The following is a 26,705-nucleotide window of genomic DNA, read 5'->3' on the forward strand; positions in this document are numbered from 1 at the left end:
AATACAACGAAGATCAATTGTTATCATAAAAATATCAGAAATCCCAAATTGTCACTCTCTGAGGAACCGATGAGGCTTCTCATTGAACAAAAGTTGATTTTTTGTTTTGCAGCTGTGAGAGAATTGATTTTAGAAAGAAGTTTGCATTATTTACGAAACTTTCTTAAAATGATAAATTTCTTTCCGAGGAAATATCGCTCATTTGCTGCAAGACCGGCATAAATCAAAAAACGTGATTTTTGAGTTAATGCTGCAGAATTGTTCGTTATATCATACTTCGTGTTGAGTGAAAAATTCAAATGAATACCTCTTATATGCTCCGCTTGAGAAGAGGAGTAAGGTTGGAGTCACCGTGTAAGGTTGTAGTCAGTTGAAAACTTTAAACGCGTTTTCTGGAAAATCGATTTTTTTGACTTATGCCGGTCTTGCAGCAAATGAGCGATATGTTATAGACAGGTTGAAAAATGGATAGTGTTTGTAAAGAAAAAAGTAATTTTTTATGCTATAATCGAATTTACGACTAGCGTTCTTCCAAATTTTGAACACTATATTTGTAAAATGATTTGTGTTTTGTTTAAAATAGGCCGCAGTTTCTTCGAATACCTTCAGTGGTGCTTTGTCTTGAGGTCTAAGAAAAGGAAAAGACTACTGAGAGGTAGATCCAGAGAATATATAGATTAGGGTGTTTTTTTTTTAAGTTGAACTATTAATTTTTTTCAGTCCCGTCTCGAAATTTCCTTGGAAATACCCTAAAAAAATTCCCTGAAAACTTTAGCCCTTAATATTAACAACTGGACCAAGGCCTGTAAAAATTTTCCATAGAAAATACACTTTTTATCTTTAAATTCCTACAGATCAGAGGTATTTTATGACATCGCTTTGACTTTAGACGCATATTTCTCAGAATTGTTCACTCTTCTCAAAATAAAGCAGTTGCCCGTGGCGCCTTGACAAGCTTTGAAGTGGTTTAATCGCATGCACTCAGAAGATGTCTCCTGAATTTTCAACGGACAGGTGTCATAGTCCTTTTTTTTCCTCCATTTACCCTTACCCACGCAAAAATTTGGGGTCTTATGTTCGGACGGCTCAACCCATTCATTATTAATTCCTTGTTTTTTTGGCTTTTGCTCACATACCCAAAATATCGAGTTTAATGAACGATATATTCGACATATTTCTTGGATATTTTTATAGTGTAATGTTGGAAGTTTTAGCATCCGTAAATCGCCTCATTCGGCCCACTGAATTTAGCAAATCGCTTACAAGTGGTTGCTTCTTCCGGTTCAGAAAACGGATAACACTCATCAAACCATTTTTGGTATCAGCAGCATTTTCTTCATCACTTTTATACAAATATCAATTTTTTTATTTTTTTTTTAATAAATTTTTTTAAAATAGTTTTTAAAATTTTTAAATTAATATTTATAACCTTTTTTCATCAATGTTTGGACTTGCTTCAACCTTTTTCATGAATTTAATTTTTTCATGAGTTCAATTTTTTCATATTTTTTTAATTAGTTTTTATATTTTTTTTGATCAACATTTTTATTTTTTATCAACCTTTTTAATGAATTTCATATTTTTTAAATTATTTTTATAATTTTTTTCATCAACATGTTGAATTTTCAACAACATTTTTTGAATTTAATTCGATTTTTCACTTTTTTTTAAGTTAGTTTTTATAATTCTTTTTCATCAATATTTTTTTAAATATTTTTTTAATTGGTTTTTATATTTTCTCCATTAATATTTAAATTTTCCATCCACCTTTTCCATGAATTTTATTTTTCCATATTTTTTTTAAATTAGTTATTAAGTTTAATTTCTTTTTTAATATTTTTTTAATTGGTTTTTATATTTTTTTCCATTAATATTTAAATTTTCCATCCACCTTTTTCATGAATTTAATTTTTTTCATATTTTTTTTTTTTCATTCATCACAATTTCGAGTTTTAATGCATTTTTCATAAATTTTTTTCTTATCAAAATCTTTAACACCTAAATTTCTTTTAGTTTTTTTCAAAATCTACGTTTTCAAATCTAAATGCGCTACTCATGGAAATAATCCAAACTTTTTCCACAGACTTAAGTTTGGAAAAAAGGAACCAAAAATATAAGGACAAAATTAATAAAAAAATACATACAACCCTTAATAAAAAATCCAATTTCCGACAAATTAAATTTCAATTTTATACAAAATTTTCAAATCAATTCAAAAGCAAATCTATAAATAAGTACCATTAACTAAAAAAACTTAAAAATATTTCGGAACAAAAAACTTTAATTTTTTTTATAAAATTTTCAGTCATAAAAAATTTGGAATTTAAAATGGATAATTTACAAATTAATTGTTTTTGTTGTAATTGTGACATTTTCATTTATTGAAATTAACACGCCCAATTCATTGTCAGGTGACAGCCGTACACTCACACCGACACACAGAGTTGCACATGCAAAGCTATGCACAATTAATTCGGTAACATCCCCTAGTTTTAGATTGCTCCCACCTACTACTGTTCCTGCCACTGCTTGTATATGAATGTACATATGTATGTGTGTATGTTTTTTATGAATATGTTAAATAGTCACACGTTCGGCGACAAGTCTGCGGCAGGCATAAATTTTCCGCCATCTAACCTCAAAGCAACACATCACACGGCAATCACACGCCGCGGCAAGCGCAACACAACCATTAAGCAGAGTCAATACCAACATTTGTGGGCATGTGTGCTTGTGTATGTATGTATGTGTGTATGTGCTGTCTAAAAATTATATCGGCAATAAAAAATCTACAAGTGATACAAGTGTATATATGTATGTTTGAATAAGTATGTATGTGTTTGTAAAATGAACATCCGTTCTTAGCGGCAAGTGTGACGGCCGCCCATATGCAGGCACATGTGAGCTGTGAGCCACCCTCACAAATTTATGTCGAACAAATGGCCCATTATCACACGTAGCCATTTCTCTTACAATTTAATTTGCTCATCAAAACGCGCATAAAAATCTAAACATTCAACATAAAATTCCAAAATTAAAAGAAAAAAATCATATCAAAAATGTGCCAAGTTATAAATTAAGTTGAGAATTTCAATTTTTGAAATTTTTAAAAAATTTCCCATAATACGCACAATCAATGGAAAATCTCTAATAAGATGAAGGCAGGGAATGGCCAAGTGAAAAATTCCGACGAGGATTAATATTTGCATAAGTATGTGAGTATACATTTGTAGGAATTAGAGCACTACCACATAGGCCTTGTCTTGTGTAGTAACACATATAGATGTATAAATGTATATATGTATTTATATATTTTTACCCTATTGATCTCTAACATATTCCCTTTTTTTCTAATTTGCACAACCAAGTGCAGACTTCTTCGCTCTGGGCGTTGCAGTGTCCCATTTTTCCCCCCGAAAGTGTTGACTTTGTACGATTTTCTTCTGGTTTTGCCTTTTATTTCATTCTGTTACAGTGCTAAAGTTCTTTAAAATTCGTCTTCTTAAATAAGCTTATTCCCATTAAAGCCGTATCGATAAGAATATTTGGTTCCAATCTCCTCAGTAGTATTTTTTTTATCCTTTTAACTTCATATCTAGACATTGGTATCAGAGTGAATGAGCTCACAGAGAAGTCAGCGAAACAAATGCTCACGTTTTAGATTCAATTAGTTTTCTTTGTGAGACGTGATGTTAAATGAAAAACAATTAACAGAATGAGAAGGATAAAATTCCGGCTACGTTTCGGTTACGGAAGCCCAAATATCACGGGAACAAGAGAACAGTAGTTCGAAGCGGCAAAGAAAGGAAATTATATAAAGCTTAAGTTCCTGAGGATTCTGTTAGTCAATCTTCAAAAGTTATATCATTTTAATAGCATTATTAGTGGATATGTCTTTGGGGTTGCAAAGCACAAGTTTACAACACTGCCAGGGTCCGTGTTTGATAACACTTTAGAATTTTGGGCCAGAACTCTGGTTTAACATGTCTTCAAAAATTATCCATTTATATATTTTTAAAGCTCTCAAGTTCGAAATATTTTTATAACATTACAAAATGTTCTCCGATCCACTTAGAACTTGAATTTTCAACGTTACTAGAAAGAGAAAGAGGCAAATTCGGATCTCCCTCTGTATCCGACTTTGGAAGCTTGCAAGTATCTACATATATCATTAAACCCGCAACTGATTAAACTCGTCTCTTTTGAATCTAATAATTCTCATCTTTCTAAGAGGAATCTACTTTGGTAGTTCTATAGCTCACCAAAAGCAACAACTTAAGGGGTTACATGGGTTTCCTCGGATAAAAAAAAGCATTTTTCAAAGTTTTTTCTCATCTCTTTTTATTAGAATTTTTTATTGTTACAAATATGCACTATTAACAAAGAAATTCTGAAATTTCTAGAAAAAAATATGTCTAATATACGTATATAATATCCATTTCCGATGACCCCTCGGTAAAAAGATACGCCCGCGTTGATAGGATAACTCCTTACAGGATCATCTGAAGTGAAAAAATACGTATTTCAATTAAAACCTTAACTTAGAACTTGCCCGAAAGGGAAAAAACTGAAAATTGGATTTTTGACAGACATTTTTACAAAAACTTGAAAATTTCAGTCAAAATTTTGCGAAATTTTTTTCAAATAATTGTAATCGAAAGAAAAAATCCTTCATACAAGTCTTTAGGAATTGTATCTCAAAGGCCTGTGTAAAATTTCATGAAGATCGGTTGAGTAGTTCTCGAGAAATCTTGCCAACTGACTTCAAAAACACAGTTCCGAGAAAAACGCATTTAAAGACGACGATCTTATCCTAGCTTTTACTCGGATCACCTTGAAAATTTAGAACAATATTTTAGAGGCGTTGTAGAATTTAATAAGACAATAAAAAACTCGATTTTTTGAATCCCGTAAACCCATGTAACCCATTAAACGAGCGAAAGTTGGTCGTATTTCAAGCGGCAATACCGTCTTTTTTACAAAAACTTATTTTTATGGTAATTTGTCGAAATTTAATGGAAGAAGAAAGAAAAGACATTGAGTATAGTTGAGTCTAAATAACCAGTCCCGTTCGAAACCTTCAATATGGAGCTATAAAAAAAGTATTGAAGATGCTTCCTACTTGTCTCAGGTTTTCGCATAAAGCACGGTTTTGAATCTGAGAAATCTGTCGTACCGATTGCGATCGACTAACCATTTGTGGGACTATGGAGACTATAAAAGAGATTAGAACATCCTCGGAAGATGTAAGTAATTTTTTTTCACGACTAATATGCCATTTAACTGTATTTAAAACTAGATAGTATTCACAAATAAATCGCTAAACTAAAAAAATACTTCTAAATCCCATAAGCTGCCTAAACAGCTATGTACTTTCAAAGAACTCGCCTTATCAACTGGGTATCGTTAGATATAGCACTCATAAATGTTTGTATGTGTATCCTTAACAATAAACAAATATGTATGTTTTCGCAGTGACGCCAAATTTTGAAATTGCGATTGCGAGAAGAAAAAATATATAAAATGAAAACTTTTCTGCGAAAGCGACATCTGCTGAAGAAAGCTTAATTTGTGAAACAGTTGTACGAGAGCCTTTTAGCCGGTGACGAAATCATTTTGAACATGTGTTAATGCACATACATTTGTACACACATATACTTACATATGCCTACATCTAACATAGCTACATGTCTGCTAATTTCTTTCTTCATTCTACAAAAGCGAAAAAATCAAAAAAGTCCCAAAGAATTGTCATGAATTTCTCGACTAATTCAACCGCTTCCCCACGTCAACGCTAAATGTTAAGCCCAAACTATTAAGCGAACGCACATAAATTAAAAATGCCGCGCATACCGCTACTAATTTTCAAAAACATAAAACATTCTCAAAAATTCAAATATTTCTACAACAAAAAAAGCAAAAGTTAAAAATAAAAATACGAAAATAAAAACCACGAAGACACGAAATAAAATTGTCGCTGAAGTGGCTGTGACAGTTGTACAACAACAACTAAAACATTAGCTACAACAAAAAATGCTGAAAATATTAAAAAAATAAAATACTTTTTTAAGTTAAAAAATTGCGCTTTCAACAAACTGAGTTCTAAAGACTAAGGAATAGGAGAAGGCATATTTTTTGCACGCCCAAATCGCCAGTCGAAAATTGCTTGAGTAAGAAAAATGATGTTATTAACACTGAACTGCGTAAACTGTCACTATTATGTCGCCAAAACAAATTTTCCACATTGAAAGGCTACATTTTTATAAAATTTCTTATGTTAAATACCATTTAGGGTGAGTCAAAAAAAAAACTGTTGGCGAATTTTTGGTTTTAGTGAACCTATGTACCGTTAAATGGACCTATAGCAATGTAAAAAATATACCCTCAAGGCAAGATCTTTCGCCTAATTTTAATAGAGTTCGGTGAGCATTCAAGGTTTCCCATATATGTAAATAATACGTAAAAACCCCGATTCCATTGAATTTTTTTTAAATTTTTTTTTATTATCTTAAGGTAAAAATTTTCGAAAAAATTTAACGTTCTCGAGAGCTTTTTAGATACTGTAATTCGTATTAGATCAAAACAAATTTTTAATATTATCATTTTATAATATATTCTGGTATATACATAAGTATGTATATATTAGAGCGGGTCGATTTACATGGAAAACGAAAACGAGCCAACGATTTTTAATGGCCGAGTCAAATGGATGTCAATATAAATTTAAAGGGTTACATGGGTTAACGGGTTTAAAAAAATATTTTTATTTCTTGTCTCATTAAATTCTACAACACCTCTAGAATATTGTCCTGCCTTTTGAAGTTGATCCGAGAAATAGTTTTGTAGATACAGCCTTGAGAATTTGTGCGCTCGAAACTAGTTACTGTGCTTTTGAAGTCGGTTGGCAAGATTTCTTGAGAACTACTCAACCGATCTTCATGAAATTTTACACAGGTTTTTGCGATACAATTCTTAATGTCTTGTATGAAGGATTTTTTTCTAGAACAACTATTTGGAAAAAAAGTCGCAAAATTTTCACTGAAATTTCAATTTTTTTGTAAAAAAAAATTTCTGCCAAAAATCCAATTTTCATTTTCTTTTACTTCGTCCAAGTTCTAAGTTAAGGTTTTAACTAAAACAAGTATTTTTCACTTTAGATGATTCTGTAAGGAGTTATCCTGCCAACGCAGCGGTTCTTTTTTCGAGGGTCCAACGGAAATGGCGGTGCAATCAATGACCGAATTTATAATATTTTTTTCCAAAATTTTCAGAATTTTTTTTATTAGTGTATATTTGCAACAATAAAAAATTCTAATAAAATATTTAATATTTTATATTGGAATAAATTTTTTGAAAAAAGGTTGTTTTTTTTACCTAGGAAACCCATGTAACCCCTTAACGTCTCTAGATTACATATTTTTTTGGGCGCTAACATGCGTCAAAAGTTTACGCAAATCAACTAGCAACGCTCGGGGACCTCAAAGACAACATCAAGCTCACTATAGCCAGAGTTCCAGACAAAATGCTGCATTGAGTCTTCGAAAATTAGCATAAACGGGTGGAGATAGGCAAACAGAGCCATTTGACCTACAATTTATTCAAATTATAAAAGGCATAAAATTATGTGCAAAAAAAAATAAAATAAAAACAGAACTCATTTTGAGCAAATTTGTGTGGTTTATTCATTTCATTTCTTGTTGGTACACCCTTTATAAGGACAAATATTTTGGTTGGCAAAACGTAGATATTGTGGCGAAATAAAATTGTGCAAATATAACAGCGGACTACAGATTATATATCTACATATGCATTTCCATAATTTCCATTATTTTTAATATTCACTAACACTTCATGCCTTATCTTCATACAAAACCAAAAACTTACCTGTAAATTAAGACGCCTGAAATAGTCCCCATATAATTGTTAACTCATTCACAATTGCATGCTTGCATACTTTCAGGCGCAAATAAATTTCCCTGCACACGCAATCACCATTGTGCTCGCTCACACCAATGTCATGCGGCATACACGCATACACACTGTCATTTCGTTTTAACTCACGGTCTTTAAGCGTGCAATTGACGGCGCCACCACTGTTTGGCACGCTTCAACCAACGCGCATTGTTGTTGCATGCCGCTTTGTTTACATCAGCATGTGACCGGCCAGCACGTTGCGCTACCAACAATTTGTCGAGCCGGCAGACACCATCTAACGATTCTGGGTACCTGGTAAATGACGCGCGCCGAGATACAACACCTCAAATGTTAGCGGCCACGCGACGACACAGGGTGACCAATGTGATTCAAAATTTAAAATAAATAAAAATTAGCTCCTCTTAAAGAGCTTCAATAAATAGCGAAATTTTTTAGTAAAAAAACAAATGTTAAGCAATTTTATTCAAAAATAATTATACAAATATTTTCTTTTTACAAATATAGGTATTGAAATTATTGTTAGACATTTTTATATATTGAAGTAATTTAGGAATAAATATATAATTGACTTCTTTTTAATGGATGGAAATAAACTATTGTTAATTAAATAAATCATGGTTAATGAAATAAATTATTGTTAATTATATAAATTATTGTTAATTAAATAAATTATTGCTAATTAAATAAATTACTGTTAATTGAATAAATGATCGTTAATTAAATACATTATTGTTAATTATATAAATCATTATTAATTAAATAAATTTTGTTAATTAAATAAATCATTATTAATTAAATAAATTATTGTTAATTAAATAAATCATGGTTAATTAAACAAATTATTGTTAATTAAATAAAAAATGATTAGTTAAAAAAATTATCGCCTAGCATTGCAAAACTTCCTCTGCATTCAAGCAAGTATTTCACGTGAGCATTTAGATATGAATATTCCGTTGATGGCAGCTCTGCGCCAACTTTTGCTTCTGGATCTGGAGCGTGTTGTGTGGCGTTGCTTGCGGCTGCTGCTTTGCTTGTTGATGTTTATTCTCTGTAATATTTGTTGTTATTGTCGCTATGTTGCGCTGTCGCAATGCAGCAATTTCGATTTGTGTATGGAAAAGCGGGCGACCAGGAAAGCGAGCAACTGAAATGGGATACAGAAGGCATGTTTAGACGTTGTAGATACTTTTTGTATGTTTATATGACAACTAACAAACATAAATAATATAATGACATTACAACGTACCTGCTTTGTTTTGTAGCTACTAGTTACACATTTTGTCTGGGTGTGTGTGTCTGTGACGAAATGAGTATCTCATGGATTTGTAAACATTTGTAGAATGGCCGCTTGTAAACAGCTGATGGCTGGCGACTGCTGGAGGGTGGAAGCTACAGCCTGTAAAGATATAAAAGAGGGCAGATTAAAGTGGTTGTAAGCATTAAATATTCTCTCATAGAAATGTAAATTCAGAAATGTAGATTCAGTTGTGTATAAGTACATGTGTAATCCAGCAGATAAGTCAAATGGAATATGATGTGTGTATAATTTAACGTTTGTAACAGCTTTTGGGTATAATTTTAAATGGAAATTATTTGAAGACTTTTTTGTTTAATAATAATAATGCAATAATTTGTTTTTTTTTTTTGCCAAAAATTTAGTAACTACAAAATATGTTATATTTACAATAACAAAAAAAAAACACATCTTAGTACAAACGTAAAAATTGACATTTAGCTCTGATATTAGTGAAAAATATTGGGTAGTCGAAAAAGTCTTTTCGCATTTCTAATCAAAATCCATCTTATTTCTTTATATTTATAATAATAACCGAACCATTGTTGTGCTACACGAACTGATACGTATCGTCTCCGTAAATTTCACAAATTTCATTAGTGGCTTGTGTGGCATTCTTCCCTTTTTTATACAAAATTTCAAAATTTAGCGAAATTCTTCATTATTTTCACTCATTTTGAACAATTGTAACTTTTTTTCAACTTTCCTTTTTTGGTTAAATGAAGCTTAAAATCCCACCTTTCCAACACTATATTGTATGCCACCATGTGATTGGCAGCACTGGAGATATACGACTGCAACGATATCTATTGACAAAATACGAAAAGACTTTTTCGACTACCGATACATATGTATGTATGTATGTATGTACATATAATATAAATATCTATGTTTCTACATGCTTAATACCTACTTTCTACTAAATATAATGCACCCACCTTCAAAATTTTTATTCATTATCCACGCTAATCACAGCATTTCCCCTCGTCAGTGAAATATATTCGATTTAATTGCCACGTTTGTAGTTGTAAGCGCGCCAACAACATTCGTACTTGAGAACGAATATTAATTCATTTGTTCGCTCGTTTATTTCCGGTTTTCGTTTATAGGCTCAAAATGCCTATAAAATTATCTACCAATGGCACAACATTGCAACAGAGTTGGCAGGCCAATCAACGGTGCTTGGACTCCACCCTCGATAAACGGGCTTGCATGACGGTAAGTACTAGTAGTTGTAGTAGGTACTCACTCGTTACATACACATTGACTTTAATGTTGCTGCAAAAAAAAGCACAAAGCAATCACGACGACCGAATCGAATCCACCGCCCGTGCCACAGCAACGCACAGCCATGCTGCCAAGTGGACGCTCGCTCGGTCAAATACTTAATGGAATGCCATAGCTACCTACAGCGGCTGGAGTTGGTTCGGGTGCTGTGGGGGCAATTTCAAGTGGCATAACCTATTGCAAAAGTACGATTAAATCTCCAATCAAAACGTTGCAATTTTCCCTACTTTCATTTGCGGCCATTGGATATCATTGTTGCACATTTTTGCATTAATGCGTTCATTTGAATTGAAAGCTGAAAGAAAATGCATTTAGTTTTTATATTTTAAAGCATAATTTTTGTAAGGAATGTATGTAGGATGAAAAACTTACAAAGATGTATCTAAAAATATACGTATTTATGCATATATTTGGATCTAAGACTATCTTTAGAAACAATTATTATGTATTATTGTAATTTCCGTTAGACAACTTTTAGTTTCAATACCCCTTGCCACCGCAATTGATTGATTAAGGTGTGCAGTGTTGCCTCTTACATATTTATGAGGGAAAAAACGTTGGAAAGCACGTCCTAAGCGCTACAGCTCTACAAAAAAATATATTTTGTTTGATGCCCTGGCAATCTTAGCTTTATGGTTTCAAGTGCCCTGATTACGAATTAGTTCATGAAATTTTTGAATGTGCTCTTGTTTTTATGATAGTTTGATTAATTATTAATTAGAAAAAAATAATTATTTTTATAGTCATTATTAGAATTCTGTGCTCTTTTTTCGCGCATCACGTGATTCACACTATAGGAGTTTTTAGCGAAACGAAACGAAAAAATATTCCAATTTTCCTAGGTAACATGTGTCAAATTATGAAGAAATTTTGCAAAATACGCTGACAAATCGACCTTATGTGACGGACTTCTTATTTATTGGCGTAGACGCGGCTATAGCCGAGTTTACAACAGCGCGTCAGTCGTTCTTCCTGTTCGCTGTTTGGAACCATTTGGAGATTCTAAGTGTAGTCAGGTTCCTTCTCCACGTGGTCTTTCCAACGGAGTGGAGGTCCTTCTCCTCTGCTTCCCCCGGCGGATACTATGTCGAAAACTCTCAGAGCTGGAGTGTTGTGATTCATTCGAACGACAAAGTCGCTGTCTCTTATTTCGTTGAACTATTTCAATGTCGTTGTACTTATATCTCGTACAGCTCATCGCTCCATCGACTGTTTTGCCAATGTGGAAAGGAAAAAAATCTTCCGCAGAACCGTTCTCTCGAAAACTTCTAAAGTCGACTCATCAGATGTTGTCATCGTCCATACCTCTGCACCATATAGCAGGACGAGGATGATGAGTGACTTGTTGAGTTTGGTCTTTGCTTGATATATTATCCAGTCTGGAGAAAGCAGATTCTTTGAGCGACATTCACTTGGTAGTGGCCATAAACGATTCTTTTACATATGGCTGAAGCAGCTTACGGCCTCCGGTATTAGACCAAATATCCTTTGAGTAGCCCTCAACGAAGAGATGAAAAAAGCTGCAGGACTAATTAACGTATAAACATACAGACAGACATGGCTAATCGGCTTAGCTGATCACACTGATCATTTATTAGATATATACATATACTTATATTATAGGCCTTCCGACGTTTCCAACTGTTACAAACTTTTTGGCACACTTAAGGTTGACGGGATTCAAAAAATTGATTTTTTTATTGTCTTATTAAATTCAACAACGCCTCTAGAATATTGTCCTAAATTTTCAAGTTGATTCGAGTAATTGTTTCGGAGATACAGCTTTGAGAACTTGTGCGCTCGAGGCTAGCTAGGCTAAGTGCGATGCGTTTAAACGAGTTTTTCTTAAATCTGTGTTTTTGAAGTCAGTTAGCAAGTTTTCTCAAGGACTACGCAACCGATCTTCATGAAATTTTACACAGGTCTTTGAGATACAATGCCTAAAGACTTGTATGAAGGATTTTTTTCGATTACAACTATTTAAAAAAATGCCCCGAAATTTTTATTGAGATTTTAATTTTTTTTTAAATATCAAAAATCCAATTATCATTTTTTTTCTTTCGTCCAAGTTCTAAGTTATGGTTTTAACTAAAGCACGTATTTTTTCACTTGGAATGATCCTGTAAGGAGTTATCCTGCCAACGCTGGCGCACCTTTTTTCCCTGAGGTCGCCGGAAATGGCGTCGCAATAGCCGAGTGTAAAATCTTTTTTTCCAAAAATTTCAGAATTTCTTTGTGAAACTAAAAAAACTATAACAACAATAAATTCGAACAAAAAAAAAATCATTTTTATATCAGAAAAAAATTTTTGAAAAAAGGCTGTTAATTACCCGAACAAATCCATGTAACCTCCCAAAGCTTAGTTCTTAATTATAAATAGCATAAAATGCCTATTTACTTTACTATAAGCACATTTAAAGATAAATAAATATACATACATATGTATGTAAGTATGTACACACATTCATTTGATACAAATTTCGAAGTGGCCACTTATGTCTCCTATCGAACAATTTTGGTTGGTCAATGAATATTATTCCCTCAGCTGATAGCCAACCGCGTCAGCAGCCAACCAACAAAATACTAAGCGCACAAAAGCACACAAACCATTGCGAATAAACGCATACAAATATACATACATATGTACATGCAAACATAATTCCCTCAACGCTGCATAAAAGTACGGTGTAATCGATAGCTGATTGTTGACTCTTACCGGCAATCAAAACGGGCGCAGACGCTGCCAAAGGCAAAAATCATAATCCCGGCAACGTTGGTGTGAGGACGGTGTCAAGTGAGCTGCCATTGTCGTTTTCATTTTAAAGAGGGAAAACAACAATAGCAGAAAAACGCAAGAACAGCCAACCAAACGCACAGCAGCTGGCACCGCACATAGCTATACATACATATATGTATGTGTGCATGTGTGCGAAAACAATAGTATTCGATATGAACTGTAGTGCCGTAGCAGCAAAAGGCAAAACAATAAAGCAAAGAATGGCTGCGAAACAGCAGGCGCTGGGCGATAGCAGTCGCGCACACACACAGCTACGCCGGCGATGGCACAACAATACACCAACAGAGCGGCAAAAGCAAAAACAGCAGCGGAAAACAGGAACACCGAAACCAAAGTCAGAGCTCTACAGCAGCAGCAGCGGTAAACAGCCAGCCAGCCACCAGCGAACTGCAACACTGGCGCTGACAGCCAATAAGAACATTCATCCAACTGTAACAATGCAAACACTTTCGCCGCGTGCTGTGCGCCTATTATTCGGGATGTACGATTCGACCAACACAAAATTTTCGAAATTCATTTCTGCTATGCTCGCACGGCAACGACCAATAAAGTGCTGCGACTGCTATTTGAGCAACAGCACCAACCAGCAACCGGGCCACACAACAACAGCACGCCGCTGCCATTTGAAGGCGAATGCAGTAAGCGACGTCGAGCAACAGCCAACCACGGTAACACGGTCACAACACAGCCACTGCCAGTTAATATGGGCGCGCACGTATACAGCTCGTCTCGTACTCGTCGACACTATCGACCCAGTCAGCAGGCCAGCCAGCACCGCTAGCACCCCTCCGTCCCGTAGCAGTCTATTAAAACACTTTTCGAAACAATATAAGGCAAATAACGACCATGCCCCTATTCCAAACGCTGACGCGACGCATCGATTTTTTACTTGTTTAACCCCTTTTGATACACTTTCGCTTAACAGCCAACCACCCAAACACTCGTCCGCCGTAGTTAGTAAGTAAATCAGCTGTTTGTAGTTATTTGACTTGCACGAAAATCGATCGAGCGAGCGAGCACGTTGCTCGCGTTAACTGCGCGTCGAGTAGGAAATGTGCTGTTAGGCAAGGTTAGGCGTGCAGCCGTATAAGAGGTCGCTCGCTTCGCTTGGCTTCGGCCAAAAGGTTCATTTACGTACGTCATGTACACAAGAATATAATAAAAGTGAATCTGTGTATACAGCCAAGCAAACATTAAATATTTATATACGTACATATGTATGTAGACATATGGATTGTGCGCGAGAATGTACACCAGACCACAGTGTTCAATAACAGTGATAGAGGAGATTTGCAAATATTACATATTGTTATACAAGTTAGTTAAGAAAAAGATTAAAGAATATAAAAAAAATTAAAAAAAAATTAAAAAAATATATAAAAAAAAAATATTTAAAAAAATATAAAAAAAAAATATAGAAAAATATTAAAAAAAAAAAATAAAAAAAAAAAGATTTAAAAAAAAATATTAAAAAAAAATATTAAAAAAAAATATTTAAAAAAATATTAAGAAGAAAAAATGTTTTAAAAGAATATTTAATAAAATGTATATAAAAAAAAATTACACAAAAAAACATATTAAAAAAATTATATAAAAGTTAATTAAGAAATTTAAAAAAATACATACATACATATATACAAAATAAACAATAAAAATGTAGAATAAAATATAAAAATATAGCTAAATTTCTTAAAAAAATAGTATAAAGTTATCATGTTATAAAATATTGTATATATAAATTATAAAAGAAAAACTGAAAAATTAAAAACAAACATCTTTATCACTCAATTCTTAATCTCCTTAAAAAGGAGTGTTTTTTATCGTATATAGGTATTTTTGATCAAGATAATATTTTTATAATATTTAAAATCGATGTTTTCAGTACTAACCCACAGTGGCATATTATCGAAAAAGTATGGTGAGCGCGCACAAAATGTGCCGTAACGAATGTCTAAGCAGCGACTAGGCCCATTCTGTGCGCCTAGTGAAAATATCGGTAACGCTGTGCAGCCGCCGACATGTGCGCACGACACGGCAAACGTCAGCGACAACCATAGCGACATTACGTCGTTTGACGTTTGCTGTGAAAACGGAAAGTAGCACGCAAAACGCAGCCACGCTTTGTGGAGCGAGTGCACGCTAACAGCGGCATGGCGCGTATCAAATGGCAGGGAAGGGCGCAGCAACCGTCTTACGCGTTTTGTATACAACGTGAAGATGGACAGAACTGCGAACGTAAACGATAATCCAGCGCGCGCTTTTCAAAGCAAAAGCCACAAAACGTTTTTGTCGACGTATGCAGTGCAAGTACTCCCGACTACTGGAAGGGACAAAGCGCCGCCGCCACATTTTCTGCGCAGTGTTTTCGCCCAGCGACGGAAAACGCGCGCTGAAGGTCAGCCTTGATACACTTTCCGCTTGCTGTACGTGTGTGCTCCAGAGCATCCTTAGAAACTAGGACATAACCTTGGCGCTTCAAGGTTTCACCTTGTGTTCAATGCCGCACGCGGTTAGGTCAATGGCATGACCTTGTTCTTTGGCGGTCGCACGGATGGCATTGAGCGACAAACAAGAACAAGCACAAACTCTTAATCTTAGCAGCTCAGCGGAAAACCGATAAGCTCTACACAAAGTCGTATGAAATGTGTGTATAACAACAAAGATATTTTGAATGGCAGCGCGCGAACAAAGCGCGAGTGCACAGAAGAACTTATTATCAGCACAATCATTAGAACTGTATACTTTTACAACAACTCTGGTTGGCTTGGCATGTACGATACTCGAAGCTTATTCGAGTTTCGTTAGCGTCGCTCATTACTCACCGCCTTACCGCGTTCATTCCAATTCAAATTCAACGATGGCGGCGCGGCGAACGCGCTTTTTGTTGGCGCTGGCGCGTTCAGCGCGAGCTCAACATCAGCTAACAGCGCCTCACGAATGCCCAGAAAGCAAACGACCACAACTCTCGAAACCTGTTTACCGCCAAAAAGTTAAGCGCTTGGGCACAAGCAAAAACTGCCTTTATAAAAAGACCCACAGGCAGTAGTAGCACCATCTCACTCACACGCCTTACCTGGAAAACACATGTCGAATCGTAGCGCTTGCCTGCCGCGTTCACTCACACCTATCGCCAGGTTAAATACACGCGCCACCTAGCGAACTCAATCAGCTACGAGTATTGAAGGCGCGCTGTGTTTGGTCATATGTGGAGCATACATTTAGCGGGTAAACGCTGTCGCTGCGTTTCTTTACGCCTAGTAAGGCGGTCAGAAATTTGTTTCACTTTTGTTTTGCGCGCTGCGCGTGTGTACGCCGCGCGCCGTTGAATACGCTATGCGTGTGAGCGTCGGCATTGTGGTGGTGCGGAGTTCAATGTACGCCAGTGATTTTTGGTAGTTTCGTCGGTTGTTGAACTCTCGAATTTTGTAAAAGTAGGTAGAAAGGTAAGTGACCCCCCGAGCTACTAAAGACGCGTACTCATTACGTTGTCGCACCACTGACGGATGGATTGTTTGTAGCGAGCGCACCTTAAGCCGTTGAAGGTTTTCACTTTTGCCAAGTCGAGACGCACTCGGCGCGTTTGTACAACGTATCTGTTTACGGAGTATATATGTATGTACTATGTAATTTTAGTGTTCATTTGAAGGTGACATTCATGGAAGTTTTAATGTTTCTGTAAACCGACGGACAAAAATGTATATTTTTTGTTCGTGTACCGAACTATAAATTAGGAACATACGCATAAAAACCCTGTAAGGAAAAAACTATTTGTCTTTGATCATAATAATTTTGATAAGAAAAAACTGTTGATAAGGAGATAAATTTTTCAGATGACACAACCTAGATAAAAGCATATGACAGCGTCAAATGCCTTAAAAATTTAGTTTTTAAAGGAAACAATAAGAAAGCGCTCAAATTTCGAGAAAACTGTCAAAGCTGTGAATCAATTTTAAGTTAATCGAAGGAAAAATTATCGGAGACATTAGCAAATGACATAGGAGATTACTGCTTTTCTACCTAACACACACAAATACCATTTATCCCCAATAACATTACTTGCTCTACCACACCACTTTCAACAAAAGTACAAAATATCTCCAGCGACACAAAACATGCCTTCTCATCGCATTTTCAAGTCAAGCGGCAACACTTATTTCTCCGCGTAATCACACAACGCAACCACCTCACACACTCGTTCGAATTTCGTTTTAACGCCGGCTGTTCGTCGAGTATATTTTAACAGCTGCAACGGAAAGTTGCCAATTTTCTCGCAACAATCACCTGCGATTTTTGTTGAGCGCCTAGTACGTATAAACTCGGCAACATTGCAAGTGCTGCAAACGCGTTCGAGTTTGTTGGTTGGCATCGAGCGAACGAGCGACGAATGTCGTCAACGCGTTTGGTGGTTGTTTGGTTGATACGACGATAGCGTTGATTCCGTCCTGGTGGCCGTTTACCGGGTCGCTTGGTTGGTTGGTATGTGCTAATAAGTAGGTGGACGCTTGAGTGTCTTGACGGCGGCGAAACGAGAGTCACTCCATTTAAGCTGTTTGTCAACAGCTGAGTTTCTTGTATCTTCAAAATGCTCAGCGTACCACCAAGTGGTGCAAACGATATACCTGTGTGGATGTGCATGTGTGTGACGCTTGTGTATTTCCACCAATTGGCCTGTCTGGCTGTGTTGTCTCAATAAACTGCCAAGTTTGGTGTTATACTACGACAGCTAGCTGTTGCTGTTCTTGAGTTGCTGTGTACCTGTTATGGTTGAAGTAGATTCTGTAAAAAGTATCGGGAATTTATAATGAAAAGTTTTTCCCGATAGTTGGTAGCACTGGCGTGTAGTGTTGCGAATTTATTGCGCTGTCCGTTGGGTCAGTCTGTTAATGTTTCGAAGCATTTCGAATAATGTGAGTGTTAACGTTTAGGTTTTATGTCGAAGATGATATCGAAGAAGATGCTTCTTCTTAGTTTGGCATTCTGTCCGTGTCAATGTGTTAATTTTTTCAAGGATTTTAAATAAGCGAGATTATGGTTTCTGTGTTTCAGCCCGAAGCTTATCTACAAATTAAATGGTTTAACCCTTTCAGCCCCGAAGTTGCTTATAAGCAACTTCTATATATGTATGTTTGACATCGTTAAAAAAGTCCTTTGATATCGAGAAAAACTACTCCAGAGCCTATTATTAAAGGTACTTGAAGCTACCGGAATTATCATATTCGTTATTTATATTTTTTTTTTACATTTCAAAGAATTTAAATAAATTATTGGAAACAATTTGTTAAGCAATGCAATGCTAGTCAAACTGTTATGTCGAAAGATTTGGTAATTGATTTGAAATTCGAATATTTTTGAAATTGAATTTAAAAAAATATGTAACAAAGTTAAATTGCCAACCAGTAATGTAGGAGAGTAGTCAGCTGTGACCTTCAAAAAATACAGGCCTAATTTAACCTAAGAAAAAAATGGCTTGTTTTTATAAGGGATTTCCCCTGCGTCTGTCGAAGCAATCATTCCAAGTGGTTTGCTAAACCGTGATTGTAGCGGACAACAAAAAGAAGCTGTCTGAGATGAAACAACAAAAGATGGTGAAACTGTATTAATCGATCTTCGAACTACTACTGCTAACTGGGTACTGCCCAGTTCTCCATATATGGACCATTGCAACTTTTAATCGCTGAGAAGAAGGTAACTTCAGATTGCCAGATTGCTACCGTGCCTGGTCAGTGCTTAGGCGACTATCGCGCCGCGATGCGATGTGATTTGGAAGTGACAAGGTGTCTTCGCGGGAAACAATGATAATGTCAAACCACAAGAGACTCACAATAAACGCAATGAGAGAAAATAGAAAGAAAGGAGCAGAGTTGCTCCTATTTGATATGCCACACACCATAGAAATCAAAGTCCAACAGACTTCTATGTCATGTCCTGCGTACGATAAACGTATACCAAAGTCAAAACCTATTAAACCTAGCCCAAGCGCTTTTCTCGAAACGCTGTTTTCAGAGCCGGTGATGAAAAGTTCTTCAAAACAGTTAGACCGATCGACTTAAAATTTTCATACGCCCTTTTTAGATATATTCTCAGGTTATGGTCGAAGGAGTAACATTCTTGATAATAACTTTTTTTGTGAGGCACTCTTTAGTGTAAATTTTTGCAACGAACGAAAAACGACAATTTTGGGAAACCGACATTTTGTGAAAAATAAAAACTTTGACATGTCCATCAATGATTTTTGTTGTGACATAGAGTTTTAGAAAATTTAAACAGAAAAATCTTGCTCGTTCCAGACAACTTTTTTCGGAGATCTTCCTGAAGATCGGCTAATGGATCAAGGGAATCAAAAAGTTTTCAAAACGAATCGCTGATTCTTCAACACCCTTTATTTATTTCATGCAAATAAATTAATTTTGTTTACTAAACTACTAATTGATTTACGAACGAATAATTTTTCACGACTATCAATAATGTTTGCTTGAAGAAGAAAATACATGAAAAACAACAAACAAAATTACTGAGAGAAAACATGACTTTTCCACGCTACTGCGCAGAATCCATTGCGTTTACACTTTTGATAAAAAAAAACAACTTTATATACCTAGAAAACATGTAAATGATATGCTATGTATATGTGAACAAAATCATGTTTTGTTTAATGTAAAATACTCGTGTACTTAAATAACAATTAATTGGTTCAGAAATCAAATTAATGGGCACCGTAAAACTACGAAAATACATTTAATGAATGAAAATTGGAGAGACTAAATAGTATTTTAAGCAAATTAAGTGATTTCTGTGTGAATTTGTGTACGCTATGTGCACATTGTTAAAAATAAATTATATAGAATACAGTGGAAGACAAAAAAATGCAGACTGTTGCACTTACACTCAGCTTTGGTGAAGGCCTTGGTTAGGTTATGCGGACGTAATAGTCTTAGAACAATTAGGTTTTTGTCAAGCTATTAGGAGCGTAACTAAGTTCTCGGTGTTTTTTTTTTTTAAGAAAAATGCAATTTTATTGTAAGAAAATGTTTACAAATGAATTATTCCAAGTATTAACCATCGCTGATCACAACTTTTTTCTACCTTTCTGTCAAAGCTCGAATATTATTATGGTAAAATTTTGCATCTCATGATGATATCAAGCCATTTTGTTGTCGTCTTGGGAGTGGAACTGCTTCTGGGCCAGACCCTGTGCCAACGAACGGAACAACTAATAATAATCGGACGGAAATCTGGGAAATATGGCGGGACTTCCAATTTAAGAAAACAGTCCAGCTCTGGAAGTATTCGACGCAGTACCCGCCGCGGGAAGCAGAGGAAGAGGAAGACCTCCACTCCGGTGGAAGGACCAAGTGGAGAAAGACCTGGTCTCGATTGGAATATCCAATTGGCGCCACGTAGCGAAGAGAAGAAACGACTGGCGCGCTGTTGTTGACTCGGCTATAATCGCGTAAGCGGTGTCTACGCCAGTAAAGAAGAAGAAGAAGGCAGATTTTAATGGGTTTAGCAACATGAGGCCGACGGTTTCATGCAGCAGAATCACTTTTTTGTGCCTCTCCTGGTATTAAGATCGTAAGAAGCAATCTGTGCTTGCGTTTGACCCGGATTCTCTTCAAGCAACATCGCCAATCCACCTTCTTCATAGGTTTTTGGCCTTCCTTCAATCGGACTGTCGTTAACATCGAACTCGCCGCCTTTGAAACGACGAAACCAATCACGTTGTTTCACTTGAGGAGATGGGACTAAATTGTAGACTTAAGTTCGGTTAACAATAAGACAACGCGAACCTTTAGAACTACGAGTATACCGACGGCAGCAGTGGTTCTTCCTAAGCACAACAAGCACTCCCGATCTACTATTTTTTAGCATGGGCGAGAAAGATCCAGAATCCACAAGGGAAATCCCATTCTTAGCTAATGTATCCAGAAAAAATACATATGTATATACACATAGTTTTGTTAAGCACTGTTGTATACACATACATTTATATACTGTATATTACGTTGGACAACGTAAGTACAACAAAAAACATTCAAATGAGATGCCGCTCTATTTTTAATCAGTGCTAAGGTTATTTTTATTGCTCCGTCAGAATAAATGCCTTCAATATCTATTTAATTATAGTGTAAATAAATACAGTTAATGTCACAACAAAACAGCGCGAGAGAGAGAGAGAGAAATTTTTTAACCAATTAGTGGGAGGCATGCTACGACAAGCATCGGTTAATATATATAATGAGGATGATATCCAGAAATATTTATGGAGTAAATTCTGGGCAAGATCATGTATTCATACTACTAGTCTGAAGTGGTTGACACTATAAGGATAAAATTTTTGTTGACGATATAAGGCGAAGATCGCCAAAAATTTTAATAAAATTAAAAAAAGAAATAACTAAAATTATTTAGTGGATATTTTGAGTATGAAACACGTTCTTGCTCGACTCGTCCCGATAAAGCTGAATTTTTTCAAAGAGACTACCATAAACAGGTCTCTTTGGGCATGCTTGATGGTGCGATCCCACATTCATGGAGAGCATTATAATTGCCGATGAGAGATGGGTTTATCAGTTTGACATGCAAACAAGTCAACAATTATCGGAATGAAGGAAAAAACATGCCGAAACCAAAAGAACACGCCAAAGCTTCCCAAAAATCAAGATGATGCTCATTGTTTTTTTTTTCGATATTCGTGGTGTTTGCAAGGACAAACGGTCAATAAGAAGTTTAATTTGGAAGTATTGAGACGTTTGCGTGAGAATATCCGTCAGAAACTGCTGGAATTGTAGAAGAACAATTCATGGCCGCCTGTAGAGTGCATAGGTAAAAATAAATTTGCGGCGCCTAAAGATCTACGCTCGCAGCGTCCAAAGCACAACTGCAGAAATATCTAATGCTCATTTCAAAAATCTATTAATTGTATGAAAATGAAATGGCTCTCCCAACAAAAGGCACGAAAATCTAAATCAAAATCAGGAAAATAAGATGAAGACAAAAAACAACTTTTCCCCAATGGTCAGTGAGTGCTGAGGCAAATCAATAGCGAACAGTCTGCGCCTGTTGTTCAAGCGAAACGCTGGTAAAAATAAATAAATAAATACCGTAAAAACTTTCTTGAAATAAGGTGGGTGTTTTTTAATATAGAAAATTGTCAATAAAAAATGGAAGAGAATTTGATTTCAAGCTAAATATTTGAAAACAAATGCTTATGTGAATTTTATAAAAAATAAGAGTAAATGAAAATAGTTTTAAAATACATAGCAATGTTAATAAATGATGTTTTTGAACAGTTCCAATTAAATTTTTGGAAATTATGTAATGTTTTTGAAGTTACAAGTTGTGAATGAGGCCGTGGACTACTTTTTTGGAATATTTATATATGCAAATATGTGTAAAAGTATATTAAATAATTGAGAGCGCTGCTGTCAACACAAATATATTATATAATTTACACAATTTGTATGAAGAGGTATATATGGAATAAAAAACATGAAAACATGAAGGTTGTTTTCTGCACCTCACTACCTGAAATCAACAGTTTTATTTAATTCATGGTGCCAATGAGGAAGTTAATCATCGCAAATATTTTTGTTATATACTCGTCAGTGCTTACGCTATTATTTATATTTATACAAAATACTTTGCACGACAAATAGTGGTAAAATAGATACTGAAGACAATAAACTGTCACTTAAGTGCGTGAAATATATTAAAAGAGACAGCATACAGTAAAATAAAAACATGTATGTATGTATGTACATATGTATGTACATAGCTTCAAGTTAAAGAAAAATGTTTGAAGATTATTAGAAAATTAAAAAAAAAAAATTTAATTAAAAAATAAAAAATTTTAAAAATGAAAAAAATTTTAAAAATGAAAAAAAAATTAAAAATTAAAAAAAAACTTACAACAATAAATTAAAAAAAAAATTTATTAAATTCTTTTGATTAAAAAATGTCAAAAGAACTCAAAAAATTAAAAAAAAATTTTCAATAAATTGAAAGTAAATAAATAAAAAATAAGAATTAAAAAAAAAAAATAAAAACTTAAAACAGTAAATAAAAATTTTTTTTGATTGAAAAATATCAAAAGAACTCAAAAAATTTAAAAAAAATTTCAATAAATTGAACTTAAATATGCTTAACGACAAATACGTGCATTTACTATGTACGTACATACATATTTATCTTATATATAAATGAACCTAATATCCAAGGTCTGAGAAGATGTACACCCATACACGCATACATATTTGCATATAAAAGTATATAGAGCTGTACAGCTGTGCGATTTTTCTCCGCGAGCAGATTTACTAACTGTGAGATATTTTGAAATCAAAAGGTGGTTTTAGCTCTTCGAAAACACACAAAATACTGCAAGCAACCGAGCAGAGAGTAAAAGTTTAGCGCTTAATATCATTTTTTTGAGAATTTTGCTTTCTTCCTTGCGACATTTGCTTAACACATTCGTCATTGTGTGAAAAACATGAAAACTCAGTTTGTGTGTGACAACAAGAAGCTTAAATATAAGAGCTGTGTGAATGCCTAAGCACCCACGCAATATTTTGAAAGTGAATATTTTCAATATAAATAACTAGATACACATGTACGAACTATATATGTATGTATAAAGGGGTATTAGTGCACTTATTCACACATTTTATGATTAATAAAATAGCAGAACCCGAAAACAGTGAATAAAAGAGGTATTCGCAGAGCAAAAAAAAATTATAAATTGGCAAAAATATAAAAAAAAATTAACTTTAAATTGGCAAAAATAAAAAAAAATTATTTAAATTGCAAATATTAAAATTTTGTAAAATTTGCTTTAATATTTTTTAATAAAAAATAATTTTTTTTCAAAAAATCTAAACAAACAGGGTTCAATACCTCTAGGAATAGCAACGCCAAATCAGATGTTAAGAATTTTTTAGGTTGTCATTTTACCTAAATTGAACATAGTCACACCAAATAAAATCAATTATATATACATACACATAGGTAAAAATGTATATATCAGGTGACGATATATATGTATGTGTGTAAAATGTGTTTTATTAATACTGTATATGAAAAATCTTGAAAATATTTGTGACATTTCAAGATTTTATTGTACAACTCTGCACGAAAAATCGCAAAAACGCTGCAAATGTGAGCAACAACAAAATAAATATTGAAAAACATGGAGATTTATTTATATACAAGTATATATAAAACTATACTATAGAAAAATAAAAGCTTTTATTCTCTTTCTATGCTCTAAAAATAGTAAATCGTCAGTTGCATTAATTTTCGAAATGGAGAAATTTATGACGGGCCGTCCGCAACGTAATCGACGACATAGCAGGTGCGTCCGTGCGTGAGTGCGCATAACAGGGCTAGCTAATTTGTTTGGACGCTTACTAAATGAACTGAGCTTTCGGCCAATTGCTAACAAATGTTTTTGTTTTTTTATAGTTGTACACTTAACTAACATAAATAAGAGTTATTGCATTTTCTGAATATTTCACTGCATACCGAAAGGCGTTTAAGCGCGTTTGTTGTTTGTAAGCGTGAATAACCGTTATTTTTTTGGCTGCAAGCTAATAAGTGCATTAAAAACGTAAGTTTTCAAGCATGTGTTGCATACTTTAAGGCGTTTAGAAGTTTTGCTTACATTATTTACATGTATTAAACTTTTATATGCAATTTTCGAAAACTATATAAATTCCTTGTACTTTTTAGACGCGCTTGGCCACCAGAAGATGATCTACATCAGCCGCGTCTTGTTAAGCGACTTTTCACGCCCGAGATTAAGCGCATGCTTAAAGATTGGCTTGTGCGCCGGCGCGAAAACCCCTATCCAAGTCGTGATGAAAAGAAGCGCTTAGCTGTCGAGACCGGCCTTACATACACACAAATCTGCAATTGGTTTGCCAACTGGCGACGAAAATTAAAAAACTCAGAGCTGGAGCGCGATAAAAGATCTTGGGGTCATCTTATTAAGCATTACAATACAAACGCACGTGGGAATGTGGAGCAATTTAGCATATCTTCGGAAGATAGCATTTGGGAAGAAGATGAATTGGAGCGTGACGAAGACATGGGTAAGCACAGTGATGAGGACGAATATGAATCACGTGAAGGCGGCATTTCTAGCGGCACCGAAGGTGCAACCAGCTCAACAGGCGGTTGTAGCTATGATAGTTTTGTCCAGAGAAAACCCAAAATGAGTTGCTTTATGAAAAATCAAGCATGCGATAGTCGAAATGTGAAAACGGCGGTTATTGAGAGCGCAAATAATTCGCCAGGCAACGCTGTATTTTATGGTGGAACAATAACAACACAAGAACAACAGCCAGAAATTATACAAAAGCCAAACCCAACCACTCACACAGCAAAGTACAAACAGAAAATGATGGAAAAGTATCTGCGCGATACGCATGGCACACATTCAAATTCAATGGCACCACAATGTGATGCGAACACTGTTAATGATGGATTTAACAACAAACAGTTCGATGTCGAAGCCGCTCTTCATAGTGGAGATGACGGCGATGGGGTTCGCAATGGCGATAATGCAGCGCTGTCCAAATGGTTACAGAGTGCGGCACGCTTTACACCAGACAAAAACAACTACTTTATCGAGTGGAATGGCAAAACGTAAGTTATATGAAATTCTGGCAATACAGTCGGATTCTAATCATATAGTTACTATTATTTTTATATTTATAGTGGCAAAATGGAACAGAAACAACGCATTAAGCAATTAAGGCGCATCACCATTGTACCAACCAACTCCAGTGGCGTCGCACGACGTCAATCCTTAAATACCTGCCCTACACAACTAGAATTAGACGCCGCAGAAGCATTGGCAAATATGGCATTTAATTGCCGACAACGGAGAAGGGATGGCAATCATAACGGTGTGTGCCTACAGACTGTCAATGCAATTAGTTCCTAGCAATTGTTGCATATAAATTAATAAACATGAACATTCACAGCATTCCAGTGTAAATTATGGGTGCAAAAGACTAAGCGAATATTCCTGACATCAATAGTAATGAGTTAAAAAGACAAAAAAAAATGAGTGAAATGAGCGAATGAATAAATAAAAAATGTGAATAAATAATATTCTTCAGTGGCATTAAATTAATAATGATAAAGTAATGGTAGGTATGTTTCATATAAGAAAATATGGTAAAGGAAAAATATGGTTAATAAGAAAAATAAAAACAGTTAATGATAAAATTAACTAAAAATGATAAAAATTAATCAGATATTGTAAAATGAAAGATAAATAAATTAAACTAAAAGATATGTAAAATAATAAATTTCAATGATATAAAATGAAATGAAAATCCTACCTAATAATATTGATAATAGCCAGGGCAGTAAAGTAGATATTCCTAG

The 26,705-nt window shown here is 34.7% G+C and overlaps 1 protein-coding gene and 1 non-coding gene across 4 annotated transcripts in view; one reads left to right on the plus strand and one right to left on the minus strand.

The window, feature by feature from the left end:
- Positions 1 to 7,965: 7,965 nt before the first annotated feature.
- Positions 7,966 to 26,705, minus strand: part of LOC105230811 (uncharacterized) — a 31,339-nt gene continuing 12,599 nt past the window's right edge. Inside the window, exons 2-4 of the transcript XR_007421809.1 lie at positions 10,168 to 10,811; positions 9,182 to 9,331; positions 7,966 to 9,079 (exon numbers count right to left, since the gene is read on the minus strand). This is a non-coding gene — a transcript (uncharacterized LOC105230811). The remainder of the gene's footprint in view (positions 9,080 to 9,181; positions 9,332 to 10,167; positions 10,812 to 26,705) is intronic.
- LOC105230810 (uncharacterized) lies at positions 22,193 to 26,426 on the plus strand. Of its 3 annotated transcripts, XM_011211797.4 has the most exons (4): positions 22,197 to 22,437; positions 24,583 to 24,660; positions 25,038 to 25,955; positions 26,028 to 26,426. In XM_011211797.4, the coding sequence occupies exons 2-4, from the start codon at positions 24,611 to 24,613 to the stop codon at positions 26,254 to 26,256; spliced, it is 1,197 nt and encodes a 398-aa protein (XP_011210099.2). In that variant the 5' UTR covers positions 22,197 to 22,437; positions 24,583 to 24,610; the 3' UTR covers positions 26,257 to 26,426. The 3 variants fall into 3 exon arrangements, with proteins under 3 accessions (XP_049305176.1, XP_011210099.2, XP_029408105.2); XM_049449219.1 differs by lacking the exon at positions 24,583 to 24,660 and having other exon boundaries at positions 22,193 to 22,437; XM_029552245.2 differs by lacking the exons at positions 22,197 to 22,437; positions 24,583 to 24,660 and adding an exon at positions 24,681 to 24,915.

This window comes from Bactrocera dorsalis, chromosome 1 (genome assembly GCF_023373825.1).
Source record: "Bactrocera dorsalis isolate Fly_Bdor chromosome 1, ASM2337382v1, whole genome shotgun sequence".
Lineage (NCBI taxonomy): Eukaryota > Metazoa > Arthropoda > Insecta > Diptera > Tephritidae > Bactrocera > Bactrocera dorsalis.